This window comes from Neopsephotus bourkii, unplaced genomic scaffold (genome assembly GCF_033783945.1).
Source record: "Neopsephotus bourkii isolate Nb327-2 ecotype Australia unplaced genomic scaffold, CSIRO-AGI_Nbou_v1 NB_1120, whole genome shotgun sequence".
Lineage (NCBI taxonomy): Eukaryota > Metazoa > Chordata > Aves > Psittaciformes > Psittacidae > Neopsephotus > Neopsephotus bourkii.
Genome location: NW_026901606.1, coordinates 4,562,973 through 4,578,907, shown reverse-complemented (window position 1 = coordinate 4,578,907; position 15,935 = coordinate 4,562,973). Strand labels below are relative to the sequence as shown.

The following is a 15,935-nucleotide window of genomic DNA, read 5'->3' as shown; positions in this document are numbered from 1 at the left end:
ACAGTGCTGGTGTGATGCTGCTCCAGTGCATGAGGGGCATCGTCGGGCAGAGTGACTGCATTGTTCAGCGGGTGATACAAACCCCCCCCAACTCAGAAATGTCTGATCCCTTCACAAAGGCACAGGCACACAAAGCCAGCACAATGCTTTACTGCAGCAGCCAGCCAGGGCTGCTCAGGACCCAACCCCAGGCTCGTGCCCTCCTTCACCCACTGCATTGCCCCCTCCAGGAGGGCTCTGCCAGGGCCCCTCTGCTTGCGTGACTCCGGAGGGTTTGCATTCACCAGCTGCTGTTTGCTAAGGAAACAGCGGCAGAGCCCTGTGGCCCTCTGCCACCTGAACCCTGGTTTCCTTCCATTATTTTCTGGCGAGGTGCTGATAACACTTGGTGCGTGCTGGGGCAGGACAGGCCCCTCCTGCTATGAGGAGAGGGGAGAGGCAGGCGATGGGGACCCTGCAATCCCTCCAGAGGAGGGTACTGCGTTACAGCACCCGGATTTTGAGCAGCTATCCCTAGACACAGAAATCCCACATCTTTGCCCATTTTGATGTTCCCATTAGCAGTTTTGACTCTCCAGCTTCTCCTTTCCTAACGAGCTCATTTTAAGATTTGCTCTATATACTTTCTTTGCTGCTTGTCAGGAGCAAATGTGTTGGCTCATTTCATACCTCTAAGCAGTATCCCAGGTCCAAATGCCCCCACCAACTGTTCATTCAACTATAATTTAAATAAAACTCATTTCAAAATGATAATGGAAAAGGTCCCTCTGCCACTCTTCATCTCAGCAGAAGCACACAGCAACGTGCCTGGAGATAGTGCTTATGTTCACATTTCAGCTACGCTCCATTAAGTGCTGATCCTGGTAAGAATCCTTCACCAACCCTACAAATCATTTTTGCTTTTACCAACCCCAGGAACTTTGGGACATTGCAACTGTGCTGCAGTTTTTCCCCCTAACATGATAAAGATTGGATCTTGTCACCAGCAAGGTGCCCTTGGCACTGGGTGACTCAACAGCATAGATACCGAGTAATTCAGTGCTGCTCTTGACCCCATCCAGCACCAGGGACAAAGCACGGTCCCTGCCCTGCCCCAGGGGCCCAGCGCAGCTGGTACCAGCCCCTGCACACCTGCCTTGTGCTCTCCACATCCCATCCGGGTCTCACCTTCTTAATCTCCGGAGCAGGGCAGGCATCTGATAGCTGGGGGCTCTCGCTGTGCAGGCGGCAGCTGGAGCTGCTCTCGCTCCAGACGCAGCGGTGCCCCAGGTCCTCCCTCCCCAGGCACTGGGAACAGTCGGCGCTCCCGGTTGCGCAGTTGTACACCTCCACTAAACCACCAGAGACAACAGGAAGAGTCAGCTCCTGGGCCTGAGGCTTTGCTTAGCTTGAGGCAGTCAAACATACCCCCTATTACATCCCCCCCCCCCCCAGCTACGTTAATCCAAGCAACATCTGAAAGGCAGTGTATTCCAGAGCAGCTTGCACATACAGTGAGATGAGGCAGCTCTTGGCTGCCATCCTGAAGATTTCCCAGAAGGACTGGGTGCTTGTTCTCACTGCAATATAATTTAGCACTTTCTTTTCCTTTTTCTTCCCCTTGAAAAACAAACAACACCCAAACTCGGAACCTTTTGTCAATTTATGCTACATGTTTCCAACGCTCAGCATCCACATGGGAAGCTGCTTGGCAAAGCTGGCTCCATCCTGTTAGCAAAGCAATCACATTGCTTCCACACTCTGACAGAAATTGGATGGCTGCAGTGCTTTGTACAGTGTTTACAGTTCCTTCCCTTCCCCCTGGTGACCACGGGCCCCTTTCATTGACTTCTCCCTTCAGATCTGCTCCGCTCAGCTTCCACATCTTTTTCCTACACGGCTTTCACCTCTTCATTAGCTGGTGCCCGAGGTTACATTTCCTCTCCAGCCTAAAGACTTCTGCCGCTGGAGTGTGGGCATCCGCTGAGATAAACAGCCAGAAACACTCAGGAAACGTTGTTTTCACACCCAGCTCCCCAGAGGAGACTTTGCAGGAGAGCATAAAACAAAGAAACAGCCCCATTTTGCACTTCTGTTCACGGAAGGATCTCAAGATGCTTCATAAGCCACTAATGAACCCTCAGCCCTCAGCAGCCCACCTGTGCTCGCGCTAATGAAACGTCACCGGCACCGAGAGGCTCTCCCAACCTCCACAAAGAATGAGCTTAATTCTTTCACCTTGCCTTGAGTCCACCCAGTGAGTTGCACTGGTTGGTTTTCCACCCCATAGCAACGAGCTGGAGCTCCTTCATGGGCTACCAGAACACAGGCTACAATAAATGCTGATAAACATTGGAGTAATAAACACCAATAACAGTAATTCCACTAGTGAAGTACGAGAGATGCACACATTTACAATGGCCTAGCAGATCTCTCTCTTTGCTCACCAGACAGCCTCTCTATTTCACTCCCACCAATCTGATCAAGGCGAGGAGGAGCCGGAGCCATGCAACGCTCCCATGGGATCTCCAAATATTCAGACTGATGCAAGCAGAGCCTGTGAAAGCGAGTTCCTCTCCATGCAGGAGGAGGGGGGGTCCTGCCGCACTCCTTCCGCTGCTGTTCCTGCTTCCAGCACCACCCACGCCGAGAACTGAGGCTCTCGCACATCACAACGGGCTCTGCTCAGATCTCCCACCCCTCGCCTCGGGGTTACCTCTGGATCTCACAGATACAGACACCCTCTTCCTTCTGCAAGGAAGGCATGTCTGATGCCTACCACGCTGGCATTTCAGAGGCTATTTCACTAATGTGGAATGCTCTGCGAGATAAGCCTCCTTTATACACTGGGATTTACTACAGGGAAACCTTTTTATCCTGGGTCAGTGGCCTATGGTGTTAATGTCTCCCTATTTATTACAGCTGTCCTCTGAAGAAAAGCTTCCCTTGGGCAGCTAGCTCACATCTGCACCTAGGGTAAATCAGTTCCTTCTGCTGCAGCTGCTGACACTCCTGAGAGGGAAAGGAGCCCCAGGCTGCTGCCCCCAGCTTGGTGCATCACTATGAGCACCCAGTTAAGGTGTGACACCAACAACACCCAGCTGGGTTTGACTCCCTGTCTTGGGCAGGGGAGGGAGGCGGCTGTTGCACAAGCGCTGACCAGGGGGGAGCTGTGTTCAGAGGCTGCATCCTTCCCAGCACAGGAGGAACAGAGAAAAGGCTGAACTTTTACAGAGGGCTGAGCCTTGCTGCCACGCTCCGGGCAGAGCCTCCCCCATCCCTGCCTGTGTCCTCTGGGAGGAACTGCTGGGGACTCCCACACCTCCCCGTGTCCCAGAGCTCCAGCTTGACTGCCTGTGCTCGAGGATGGGCTGCACTTCACCTGGGTGTCCAGGGGTGCCATCTGATCTCCGGGCACAGGAACAACCAAGCTGTGCCCGGCTGAGCCGCGGCTCTCTCCTGGACCCATAAACTTTGCCAGGATTTCAGAGTCATTCAAGCCACCCAGATGAGAGCAGAATAAAAATAGTTTCATCTCAGACCTGTCATCGTCTCTGGACTGTCGATGAACCTGTCCGGTCTGTCCTTCAGCTGCAGGCTCACTGGGAAGAGATGGCTTTTTTCTGGTGTGTGGAGCTGCACATAGGAAAAGAACAACAAATGCTGAGGAAAGCTAGTAAAATGGGAGGCTGCATGTGCACACTGTATGGATTAACATTCCTCATGAGGCTCCTCTGACCACTGCTGCTCAGTACAGGAGGGTCTCATCTTTAGCAAAAACAGAGGGGAGGCTGTGCTCTGGTTTAAAGCTTCTGCTGAGGTCCCAGTGAAGGGCGCTGGGCACAGCCCGGCCTTGCTGCTATTTTGAGTAGGAACGGACAGGAAAGCCAACAGACTGGCCAGTGCCAGGCTACAGCATGGAGGTTTGCAGGTGGCGTGGTGGGAAAGTGCTCCTCTCCTGCTCTGCTCGCAGTATTCCCATGGGTGGAAGCCCAAATGACCGCTGCATTTCAGAGGTCCAGTTTGCCCTCTCGCAACCACACGCTGCTCTTCAGTGCCTGCACATTTTCTCAGGCCAGCTCCTAGCTCAGAATGAAAGCTACAGAAATAGCAACACTGAAAGGTGGCCAAATTCTTTTGCCTGAGCTGAACTCTGCCTGTTTGGAAAGGTAAACAAGCAGCAACCTCCAAACCCCAGGGGAGCCAGAGCTGGAGCCGCTGCAGATACCCACAGAGCAGACACTCAGCATCGTGAACACCCCCCCAGCACCAGCACACACAGAGAGAACCCAGTTTGCACTTATTTCACCTGGAAGCGGAGGTAGGGAGAAGGGGAGGCAGTGTCCAGCTGCGGGTGGGAGTCTGGAGGCAAGACCTCCCCACGCCATGGGGGATATGGGGTGACAGCCACAGGGGATATGGGGTGACAGCCGCACCCCTGACTCACCAGCACGTGTATGCATTCCACAGCAGAGGAGTTCACCCACCGGGCTTCAAACGTTCTGTCGGTCCCAAAATGGCATTCCAGGGCTGTCTCCTGCGAGAGGGAAGACAAGGGCAGAACTTTCATGCTGTTCTCCATCTCAGTGAACCGAGAGAGCAGGCACCATGTCTCACCTTGTTTCTGCCGTCAGCACCTGAACTATGCTCAACTCAAATAGATCAGAACCTGATACTGGAAACAGGGCTGGGATCTGCATCTAATTAATCCTGCTCTGGTACACACCTATACACAGAACTGCTGCAGGCTGAGCATCGCACGTGGAGCCAAGCCCTGTCCCTTGTTCTCACCTGCTGTGACCAGGTGTAGGGCAGCTGCTCATGAAGCAGGGACACTCAGCACATGCAGACCAGGAGATGTGCCTGACCCATGGCACTCACAGACCAGGGAACGTGCCTGCCCAGGCTATGCTCTCAGAACCCCGGCCTGTGAGGTACCCAGGTTTCACTGGATGGGGGTGTTTAAAGCTCATGCTGCAACCCAGGCCAAAAGCCAACGTGGTCCCACGCCGGCTCACCCAAACCAGATCAAACCAGTCCGTCATTTGGGCTCAAAGCCGCCTTCCTCCTCCTCCCAACAACTGCACAGAGCAGATCTCTAACTCAAATGAGGACCCAGCTGGGAGTAGGTTCAAAGGCAGATTTTCTGTGCTGCTTTCCTGATAACACAAGGATGATATCCTGCCCTGAGCCACTGCTGTGTCCCCATCCTGCAGGAAAAAATCCTATCTCCAAGCAGGTTGATGCTCCACCACTACTGAGGTCTAACCACCCTTTGAAAGCTGACAGATCTGATAAAGGACATGAAAGCAAGCACCAGAGTCCTGGCAGGCAGCTGCTAGCCCAGTGAACAGAGCCTGGAGGCGAACTGGAGCCTCCTCCAGTGCATTGCTTGTGCCCCAGTAGCTGCTGCTCTGCATTCGGCCATGGCAGCCGGGCAGTGACCTCACAGCACACAGGGTCCCAGCGCACAGGGCACGTGTCCCAGATGCTCTGAGCTCCAGTGGAGAGGAAAGGAGAAGGAATCCTGCTCCATGCCCTGGGACAGCTTGTGGATGGTGCCTGGAGGAAGCTGGACTGCCAGAGCAGCCCCTCCAGCCGCCCCAGGAGCACTGCCTCGGCCCCTTTCCTGCTGACTTAATTTCCTACTGGGTTACAGGCGGTATTGCTTCCTCTTCAGCACCTCCAGCATCCACAGAGGAAAAAGGATTTCTCGCCCTTTTTTGCTGATTGTGGCAGGCACATCCTTCCTTCCAGGGTCCAGACCCATGCAGGAAACAGCAGCCCCAGCCGCGGGGAGCTCCATTCTGCCCCTGTGCCAAAGGGCAGGCGGTCTGGTGGAAGCGGTGCCTCCATGGTGCCTGGCAGCATCCCCACTGCCCCAGCACAGCATTCCCAGCCTTCTCCATCCGCTCCAGAGGAGCTGCAGGGCTGCCCAGTGCACAGGTACCCTCTGCAGGGCACAGCGTGTCAAGCTGAAGACTTGACCCAAAACCACATAAGGTGGCTTTCTACGAGTGCCAGAGCTTTGTCAAGTATTTCCCCAGTGCCCAGCCTCCCTGTCCCGAATTCCTTCTGTTTCCTCCTGGAGTTCACTGCACCTCCAAAGGCACCATCTGATGTCCACTCCCACTTTTCGCCCTATGACAATCTGCATGCCAGAAAATTCCACAGGAAGGCTTTTTCACCAAAAAACAAGAGCTCTGCAGTGACAAGCAGAAGTTAAGCTAAAACGTGTTTCCAGGCTGCACTCCAAGCAGTGGCTGGGCCAGCACAGGGCTCTCTGAGCGCTGCTCGGGCCTTTGTCCTTCATTCCTGGTGGGGCCGGGAGAGCACGACACTGGCATGCTCTGCAGTGAGCAAACACACACAAGGGAACCAGGAACTTTATTTCCCCTAAATGTTTTGCTCTAATGAGTACTTCACAAGGGGTAAAAGAACCTCCTTTTCCCAGGAAATAGGAAAAGCCATCACTAACTGCAGGATGAATGGAGAATGCCTGGACATGAAGAGCGTCTCCCTTCAGCTTTGCAGCACAAACCTCACTCACCATCAGGGTGGCTGCTTTCGACCAATGTCTTTTGTCAGTACAGAGATTCTAGATGCTAATGCAAACTGGAACTGGCCCCATCACCCACTCCCCAGGCAGAAACCAGCTCGTACTTGAAACCCCTTTGGTGCTCACATCCAGCGTGCCTGGGCTCACCGGAACCTTCCCATCTCTCTGGGAACTCATTTACCTTAGAGAAAGTTGCATTAGCCAGTGTGATCGTCATGTCCCGGGGCACTCCTGTGGGCATGGGCTCCAGAGAGGCAGGGACAATCCGTGGACAGTCCATCTTCTTCTGTTATGTACAAAACAGAAGGAAGAAAGAGAGGTTGGCTGCTTTCATGCTCAGCATCCCTAATGACAAGGCAAGATGAGACACCAGGGCCCTTGGTAAGATTAATTTCACTACATCTGTAAAGCCAGATCACACTGCAACCCGAGGAACTGAAATGGCACCCTGATGCAATGAGCAATAATGCCACATGGAGCCTTCCTTCCTCGAGGAGGGCCCCAAGTCCAGCCCAGCATGGCACTGCCTTAGAATCCACCCCTCTGCATGTCAGACAGCCGTGGCGGTGGCTGGGTTTCCAGGAGGGCTCCTCCATAGCCGTGGCCAGCAGCCACAGGAGCAGTGCAGCAGGAATTCCCCTCTCACTCCCGCCAGGCTCCTCTGCCAGCTTGGGACATCAGCAGCTCCCAGCCCTAGGCAGTGGGGAGCAGATGCCCAGCCTGCATTTCATCTTCTTGCCTTGGAAAACGGGTACTCAGAGGTGAGCAGACTCCTCAGCTGCCACTGGGCAGCTCCATCATCACCTGCATTTAAACATGAGAAGACGGGGCTGGAGGGACACTAGGAGGAGGCACTGCAGCCTATGAGGGTGACTTTGCCAGGGTGGCCCCTCCTGCTGGCTGGCAGCTGATGCCCCACACACCACAACACACACTCCTGCAAGCCCCGGCAGAGATTTCACTGCCCAGCAGTGTCCCTCCAGCCCAGTGTCATTGCAGGAGTGAGCAGGGTCTGCGTGTGATCACATCTGCATGGGGGGAAAGGGTACAACGAGCTATGGGGGCTTCAGCAGGGGGACTGCAACACTAGGACAGCTGAAATTAAAGACCTAAATGAAGCTGAAAAATGATTTTAAAAGGTCATCTGTCCCTCTACTTTTGTTTTCACTTTAAATTGATGGCTCAGATACTGGAGCTGACTCAGAATTCAAGTCTGTATGACAAGCCCATCCTGTTCTCTCATGAGATGTAAATCACACTGCAAAACTACAGCAAAAATGAAGCCAGATTCTCTGTTGCCCTAGGGTATATCCATATGAATGCCTCTGACAGTGGAGCCATTAGGGTAAAAGACAACAAAATATTTGGTCCATTATGCAGAATGATTTGCAGCAGGCAAGATTTCATTCTCACTCGCATTAAAGGTTACCCCACTGTGACTCTGCCGACGGCAGTGCTGCTGCTCTGCTGAGAGGTAGCCCTGCCCTCCTAGCACCGTGATGCTGCAGAACACATCTCTGGTGCTGGACACAGTGATCATGAGGCTTCTCTCTTGCCTTCCCCCAGACTTAGCTAGGGCTCAGGGAGCTATCTGGAGGTGCCTGTTTTCCTCTGGAAAACACGCTTTGTTTCTATCAGGACACTCATCTTAACCAAGCACAGCTGGTGCTGCCTGAGCAAGGAGATTAAATAACAGAGATGCACATGATAAGAGAAGTAAAACAACAAAGCAAAGCACTGGAGAGAGATTTCAGTCACAAGCCTCCTCTTGGAGAATCAAAAGAGTTAAAATAAAACCAGCAGGGCCACAACTGAAAATTCATGTAAAAGCTCCTATGGCCTGGTGTGTCCTCGCATGTCACAGCAGCTGGCATAGCTCGCTAGATAAATACACTTTAGAGGACTGATTAACTTGTCGTCTTGCAGCCCCTTCTCCTGCTGTTCATCAACAGCTAGAAATAGAGCTGATTATATTATTCATGTCTGGATCAGGGCAAAGGGTCTGAATGTTTAAAATGCTGTGGATGAAGCCGGTATGGTGCTGGCTTCCCCGTGGACCAGTTTTCAGGTGTAGCTAGCAACCGGGTGTTTACAGAAAGCTCAGACTGCAGGACCAGGCACCATGTTTCCAGGGCTACAGAGCACCTCTTCCTGCAGCTGCTCACCAAACCAGTGGGGAGAGCTAAGAAAGGCAGAGACAAAACAGGAATGTGCCCGAGCCAGGTGCAGCATCCAACCTAACTGAAACCTCTGGAGGAGGAGATCAGAGGCAAGAAAGCGAGGATAGGCACAGTTATCCTTAAGGAAGGATAGGTTCAGTTATCCCTGCCAGAGGGGAACCCTGGATGTTGCTGTCTGCTCAAGGTGATGGGAGTGGAATGGGAGGACTGGGTGCAGCTCTCCATTACATGTAGCCGAGGCTCCTTGAGACATTTGCCTATGACCCTAATATCCTCCCTCTGCGCAGAAGAGCAGCTATTCCTAATCCATGGTAGTCCCCAGCCCCTCCTTTGGCCCTGACGCTGCTTGGTGCTACTGGCAGTGCTGATCCTGCCCTGGAGCCACTGCCCCAATGCCTGGAGCACACGCAGCATGAGACCCAGGGCTCATGTGAGGCCCCAGAGCCCAGCACCCCCAGAGCCCAGCATCACCAGAGCCCAGCATCACCAGAGCCTGTACATCACCAGAGCCCAGCATCACCACAGCCTGTACACCACCAGAGCCCAGCATCACTACAGGCTGTACACCACCAGAGCCCACATAGCTCCACTATGGCACTGGGCAGACACTGCAGAGCCTCAGCACATGGGTTCCTCATCAGGAGCAGCCATGAGGGAGGGTTTTCAAGTGCCCAGCACCCATCCAGGCAGCAAGAGAAAACACCAGATGCTTTCTGAAACCTGGGAAGTTGACAAAGTGGAGGGTGCTTCCCCAAACCAGAGGGAGCGAATGCCCTGGGGTTAGCCCAGGGGGTGAGAGTGAGATATCTGACATGGGCCAAGGTGTGCCGGTGATGGGCATGGGGAATGCTGGAAGAGCTGAGATGAGCTATAAAAGTGTAAAAGCTTGGCTTAGATCTACGTCAGAGTGACTGCTAAAAAGCCAATTTTATTTAAATTAACTTCAATTTAAGTTTCTGAAGCAGGAACATGCTGAGCCTCGGGGTTATTAAAGGTGTAATTTGGAAAGGAGAAATTTTCTCCGTTAGATGAGCACCACCAGTGGTGCTCCAGCAAATTATTAATGTACCACAACAGCCCAGTCAAAGCCAAATGGACTGTAAGGTATTGCTACGCTTGGTGTGTTACTCAAAGCCAGCTGTCCAGGAAGTGGAGAAGCAGTGGCATTGCTCCAGACATGAGAGGTGGTGAAGAGCCAAGGGACGGAGCTGCTGAAGGTACGGGGACAGCTGAATGCTTTAGCCAGGCTGGCAGCTTCCTCACATAGACATGCCTCCAGGCAAGGCAGAGCAGGGCACTGCTGCAGCCTCCCTGCCCCACATGCATCCCCCTCCTAGTCCCAGCAGAGGAAGGTGCCCTGTCTCCATCCCAGGGCAAGCCATGGCCAGCCCGTGCCAGTCACTGCTGGAGGACACTCAGAGGCTGCCGGGAGGAGCAGTGGGGACCGTGCTGAGCACCAGTGCCTGCAAATCCCCAGGGTCATTGGGTGAAGTGAGGCTCAGGCTGGGGACCTCGAGGTACCATGGTCTAAGCCCAGCCTCAGCCCCACACTCTCCCACACTGCCAGGGAGTGCTGCAAACATGGTGCATGCAGAGCAACACCCAGAGTGATCCTTCAGCTCTCCATCGGCTGAGCCTCTGCAAGTGCGATGTGTATCACTGTGTTTCAGACTGTGAGGCAGCCCACAGCCAGGCAGCAAAGCAGCACTGTCCTCGGAGCTGCCCCACACCCACCAAACCCATATGCCCCATCCCGGGATAAGGAAAACCACAGCAGCAGCACCCAACCACTGAAGGTGTCCCCGAGCAGCAAAGTCTGAGTGGCCTTACCTTCATCTGCAGTGCATCATCACACTGTGAGTGGTTGGAAACACAGGCATAGGTGGAGGGGCACCAGTGACACTTCCACCTGGTCGAGAGGCAGCTGGTGCACCTGAAACAGCGAAGGTGCAGTGAGAAGAGCAGATCTCGGGCTGCTCGTGGAAGCAAAACCTCAGCCGTGAGATTGCTCTTCACACAGTGTTCAGTCTCTAATGGTGCCCAGAAAAACCCACAGCAGGGGCTGGGTTTTCCTCTCCTCTTCTCCCTGGGAGCTAATCCCGCATTCCCTGTGCCACCCCGAGGACATCACCGCCTGCCCCAGGCCCCAGCTGACTGGGAGCTGCCTCCCCTGCTTAGCAAAATATGCCCTTTTCCCCAAAACCCTCTTTCCCCTTGTCCACCTCTCCAGGGAGCCAGGCAGTTGTGCCTGATAAAGGCTCTGCCCATGGTTTGCACAGGTCATGGGCTGGCTAGTGGCCAGGACATGGGGATCCCTGCAGGCAAGCTCCATGGTTGCACTCCTGAGAAGTGGATGAATGTCTGTGGCTGGCTCCCCTCAGCCCCCCGTGCTGATGAGGGGTACATGGCTGCTCCCAGCCAAGGCTGGAAGGGGTGAGAACAGAGGGAACACCTCCCTTCCTCCCTCACCACCCCACAGCCGCCGCAGGGACCGCCGGGAGCCCGGCTCTGCTGCCGAAGGGTTAACAGAACAAGCTGGATATAAAAATATGATTCACATTCAAGAAAACCCAACATGTCCAGATGGCTCGAGGCGGCGCGAGGACCCTCCTGTGTAAATCCCTGGCAGCGCAGCCCCAATGCTCCTGCCAAATCCTACCCAGGCCCCTCCAGGGGGCTGCGCTCCCCCATTAACACCCATGGGGGACCCTTGTCCAGCCTCAACCGCTCCATCCACCTCCATCGCGCCGGTGCCACGCGGCCGCTGCCCACACACCCGAGGCACTTACGCTCTCTTCGGGTAAATGTTTCCAGTTCTTTTGCAATCATAGATGGTGAAATTGGCCCGGATAATGTTTTTGCTGTTGACCCGGAGAGCCGTTTCGACAACCACGTGGTCTGAGAGAAACAAGCCAAAGAATATTGGGTTGCAAGAGCCTCTCGCTCATACTCATGCTTAGAAGACAAGACAGACCCTTGGGAAAACAAGGGCTAAATCTGATTTGTTTTCTCCAGGGCATCCTCCAAGCTGCATTTCTGAGCTTGGACCATTCATCTTTTGCCCTTTGACTTCCAGCTCTTCCCTCTTAAATCAACTCTTTACATCACCCTCACCAGAAAAGAACATTGCGACTTTCAGCAGAAAATTCCAGCGTGTGGTGCAAGTGTTAATTAGCAGAGTTCATTATTGCCTTCGCTTACAGTTGGTGCTAAATGATACTTAAAAAAAAATGTGGCAATTAAAACATGTTAGTTATCATGTTTTAAAACCCCGCTCGCTTTCCCCATGACAACAAACTCGCAGAGAAGAGTGGAAATCCCTTTTTTGGCTACTTAACACACTACGCTGACTCCCCATCCCCCAAAATTGCTTATTTTTTTCCTTTTTCTTTGCAATTTTGCCATATAAGCACCAGGCACAAGAGACAATGCCTCTTTCAGAATATGTACAATAAATCAGCCCATTGGATTCCAGAAATTCATTTGGACATTGCTGTAACCAACAATACAGAACAGTTAATGATCTTCCATTCTTTGGATAGCTAGGGAGAAAAACAATGCAGCTTTATAAACTTGCCTATGAAAAGTGGGATTTTCAAAAGGGCTGGCTAATTCTTCTCCTACTGAAGTCAGCCATCTTCAATAGAGCATTCACTCCAGGCTTGAAAGATGGAAATTTGACAAGCACTCAAGTCTGGAATGAAGCATCGCACTTCTCAGAAGGAGCTACAGAATGGGGCTGTCTCCATCACTAAATGCCAGTATCAGATCTGGTCAGCTTGGCTAGATCTAAAGTCAAGGCTTGGTTGACTTTAACCAGATGTGCAGGTGAATGTCACCTCGTAATGCAGTTCCAAGGAGTCTCAAGATGGCCATCCCATTTGGTACCATCTGAAAACAGGGGCATCCTAGAGAACCTTGGGGTTCGGGGAGCCTTTGGGGAGGCACTCTTCATTAGGAACTGTAGTGACAGGACAAGGGGTAATGGGTTAAAACTTAAACAGGGGAAGTTTAGATTGGATATAAGGAGGAAATTCTTTCCTGTTAGGGTGGTGAGGCACTGGAATAGGTTGTCCAGGGAGGTTGCGAATGCTTCATCCCTGGCAGTGTTCAAGGCCAGGTTGGATAAGGCCTTGGGTAATATGGTTTAGAGCAAGGTGTCCCTGCCCATGGCAGGGGGGTTGGAACTTGATGATCTTAAGGTCCTTTCCAACCCTAACTATTCTATGATTCTATGATTCTAACCTCAGCCTGACTTTTGATCACATAAAGGGGATTAAGAGTTTCTGAGCTGCCTTTAGGTATGCATTTGCTCTTCCTCCAGAACCTCTTCTGAAAGGTAGCACATGTTCAGGGGGGAAATTAAACAAAACCAATTGAAAATATCAATGTAAGTACCAACATTATTTCCCCAGGGCTAAAACATCTTTGGTTTAGTACTTGCTAAATCTAAAGCAGAAGCTCTAACCAGATAAATCTTAATAAAGTAAGTATATGAACTGGCTTTTAAATTCTAATGCTTAGAACAAAATTGATAGATTTGACATACTGTCAATTCATGTTAAAGACGGTAGAACTCCTACGCTTTAAAGTCATATGCCCTATAAAACAGAAGCAGCTTGGGTCTTTTTTTCCCTGTACGTGTTATCTGCACGTACAATTGGAGAAAGAAAAAAAGCCCATGAAAAATTACATCCACAGAAGCAGTGAGAATGAACTGAACTTGTTTCCCTCTACAAACCTTGGTCCTCTGGAAACGACGGATATTTCTCACGTGGAAGTAAACTGCAATAAATAAATTGGTTTACATCATCTCCAGCAACTCTGGCTACCGTGTGGATGTTGTTTCCATAGTCACATGAAATGTTTGTTCCATTCAGGTTTGGGATAGTCCCATTTATTTGTATTATCAGGACCTATATGGGAGAAAAAAATAAAACAGTTACCACAGAAAATTATAGTTAGAATTTGTCAGTGTTTTCCAAGCTTTTCCTAGGCTAGTGACAGCAAAACAAGTCCTCGGGCAGCATTTGCCTTCATTTGGTGCACTTTGAACTCTCAAAGCCAACTGCATACAAAACCTTGCTTTGACAGTAAGAGCTCTGTCACCATGTGCTCCAACAGCTGTAGCTGGCATGAAAACCCAGCCCAGAGCTTCCTCAGGAGACCACTTGGAGGAGGCAGGACCCAAAGGCTAAGCCCTCCCCGGCACCCAGGCTCTGCTCGACCCACGCTGCCTGCACAAACCGCTCTGGGCTCTTCATCCGCTGCCTCCCAACACTCAGGGGAGGGAGGAGGAAGAGAACAAAATTGACCCCTGCTTCTGAGTGCCTGAACCTCCCGGATTGCACCAGTCCAGACCAGGGACACATGATGGGAGGTGTGGAGCTGGTGAAGCTGCCAGGAGGCTGCGGGGGGCCGGCTGCAAGCCAGCATCCTCCATCACACACAGGGACCGAGCGGCTGCCGGGATTTCTTTCTGCCATCAGCCCCCGAGGGGAAGGGAGGGAGTTTTGCTGAAAGGGAATGCTTTTGAGGAAGGCGGCCCAGAGAGTGCACATCTCCTGTGCCCAGCTGGCTTCCCTGCCACTGGTGGGCAAGTCCTGGGGGACCTCAGCCCAGCACTCCTGCATGGCAAAAGTGGAGCTGGACTGATGCGAAGGTCCTGTGGGATCCCTCTCTCCAGCTCTGGTCTGGGCTTTGCCCCAGCTGCCTGCTTAGGAGCGATTGCCCCATGCTAGGACAGGCAGAGAGCTTTGGCACAGAGATTTTTGCCACTGGGAGAGGGTCTGTCTTCAAATGAAAAATATTTGGATGAAAACACTTGAAATATAATTCAGATATTGTTAAAAATAACAACAATTCAACCCTAGAGATGAGTTTACCTAGCTGTCTGCAGCTCATGCTCTGCATTTTGACATTTTGCACATCTCTGCACTGTGCAGCACAGGAGCGTCACAAGTGCTGCTCACCAACCAGCTCCACAGCCAGTGTCCCGGGGCCTCCGGGCTGTTGAGGCACAGGAGGTCACCTCCAGGCACTCAAGAACCTTGGCCTGGCTTGGTAGCACACACCAGAGCTCAGCACCCCGTGACCCACACCCGAGCTATGTGGAGCTGTGTTGCTGTACTGGAGGAGGATGGATATTTATAAGCCCTGAGAGCAGGTAATGACTCTACAGGACACTGCATGGGGTTAATCCGATATTCACATCAAACGCACCGGGTTCTCTTTGTCAATATTAATCTCAGGCTCCAAGATGGTCATTGAAGGGCACTGCTGCACTCCTTCACTTGTGCTCGCCCAGAAGTTGGCCCCTGTGAAGTTGGTGCACTCGTGCTGCAGAGAACACCTGCAGGGGAACAATTTGGGGTTGATTATGTTTAAAACGGGTGATAAAAACGTTGACTTCCTCATGAGGGAAGATCCTGAGACAATCCTGTGCCTGCATCCCTTCCCTCCATCCATGCAGCTAAGCCTAAAGTTTTGTTGCTATAAAGTGTCTGGTTGCCATGATAAGAGCATGTATTCCCACCAGCACCAGCAGGGCACCAGGACTCAGGGTAAGCAAGGCTGAACCCAGAACTGCAGAGGAGACAGTGACAATTTGTTCAACCTCCAATTTGTAAATGTGGAGTCTAACTCTGTAAATCCCCTTTTGAGTGTCCAGTGTCTCCTACTCATAAATGATAACTGCAAGGGCAAAAGACCGTCTCTAGCAGGGGGTTGGCTCTCTCAGTCCCATGGTTGGATGCCTGCAAGATATTCCCTGCACTGGCAGCTGATTACAGCATAATAATGCAGCTACACTGAAATCCTGGCTCTGAAGAGTATCTCGACTGTTTCAGGCCAGATGAAACTGTTTTTAAAAGGATGTATTTCATGAGGAACAGATGAAAACTAACGGCAGTGTGACTGCGTGGAAATACAAAAGGCATCAGAAATTCTTGCCTAGGCTTGAGGACCGAGGGACACGTCAAAGCGCACTGGGACACATCCAGTCCTACCTGGTCTCCATCGTGCACCACCCGCAGTAAGCATCCGCAGCAGCCAGGCACTCTGTGCATGTTGAGTACTGGTTGCAGGCAGCCACCTTCACCCGTGTCATCTGCACAACAACAACACAACTGCTTCCAACTGCTTTACACCACCACAGAAACCTGACTGGGACGAGCCAGTCGGGCCACGTGTAGCCAGTGAGGAGCCACCAGCATCTC

General features: G+C 52.2%; 1 protein-coding gene across 1 annotated transcript in view; it reads right to left on the bottom strand.

Annotated features, from left to right (window-relative positions):
• Positions 1 to 15,935, bottom strand: part of PLXND1 (plexin D1) — a 76,650-nt gene that overhangs the window by 37,177 nt on the left and 23,538 nt on the right. The window contains exons 4-12 of the mRNA XM_061362516.1: positions 15,726 to 15,826; positions 14,941 to 15,070; positions 13,460 to 13,634; positions 11,508 to 11,616; positions 10,549 to 10,651; positions 6,720 to 6,824; positions 4,427 to 4,516; positions 3,522 to 3,615; positions 1,168 to 1,331 (exon numbers count right to left, since the gene is read on the bottom strand). Coding sequence (XP_061218500.1) covers positions 1,168 to 1,331; positions 3,522 to 3,615; positions 4,427 to 4,516; positions 6,720 to 6,824; positions 10,549 to 10,651; positions 11,508 to 11,616; positions 13,460 to 13,634; positions 14,941 to 15,070; positions 15,726 to 15,826 — 1,071 coding nt within the window. The remainder of the gene's footprint in view (positions 1 to 1,167; positions 1,332 to 3,521; positions 3,616 to 4,426; positions 4,517 to 6,719; positions 6,825 to 10,548; positions 10,652 to 11,507; positions 11,617 to 13,459; positions 13,635 to 14,940; positions 15,071 to 15,725; positions 15,827 to 15,935) is intronic.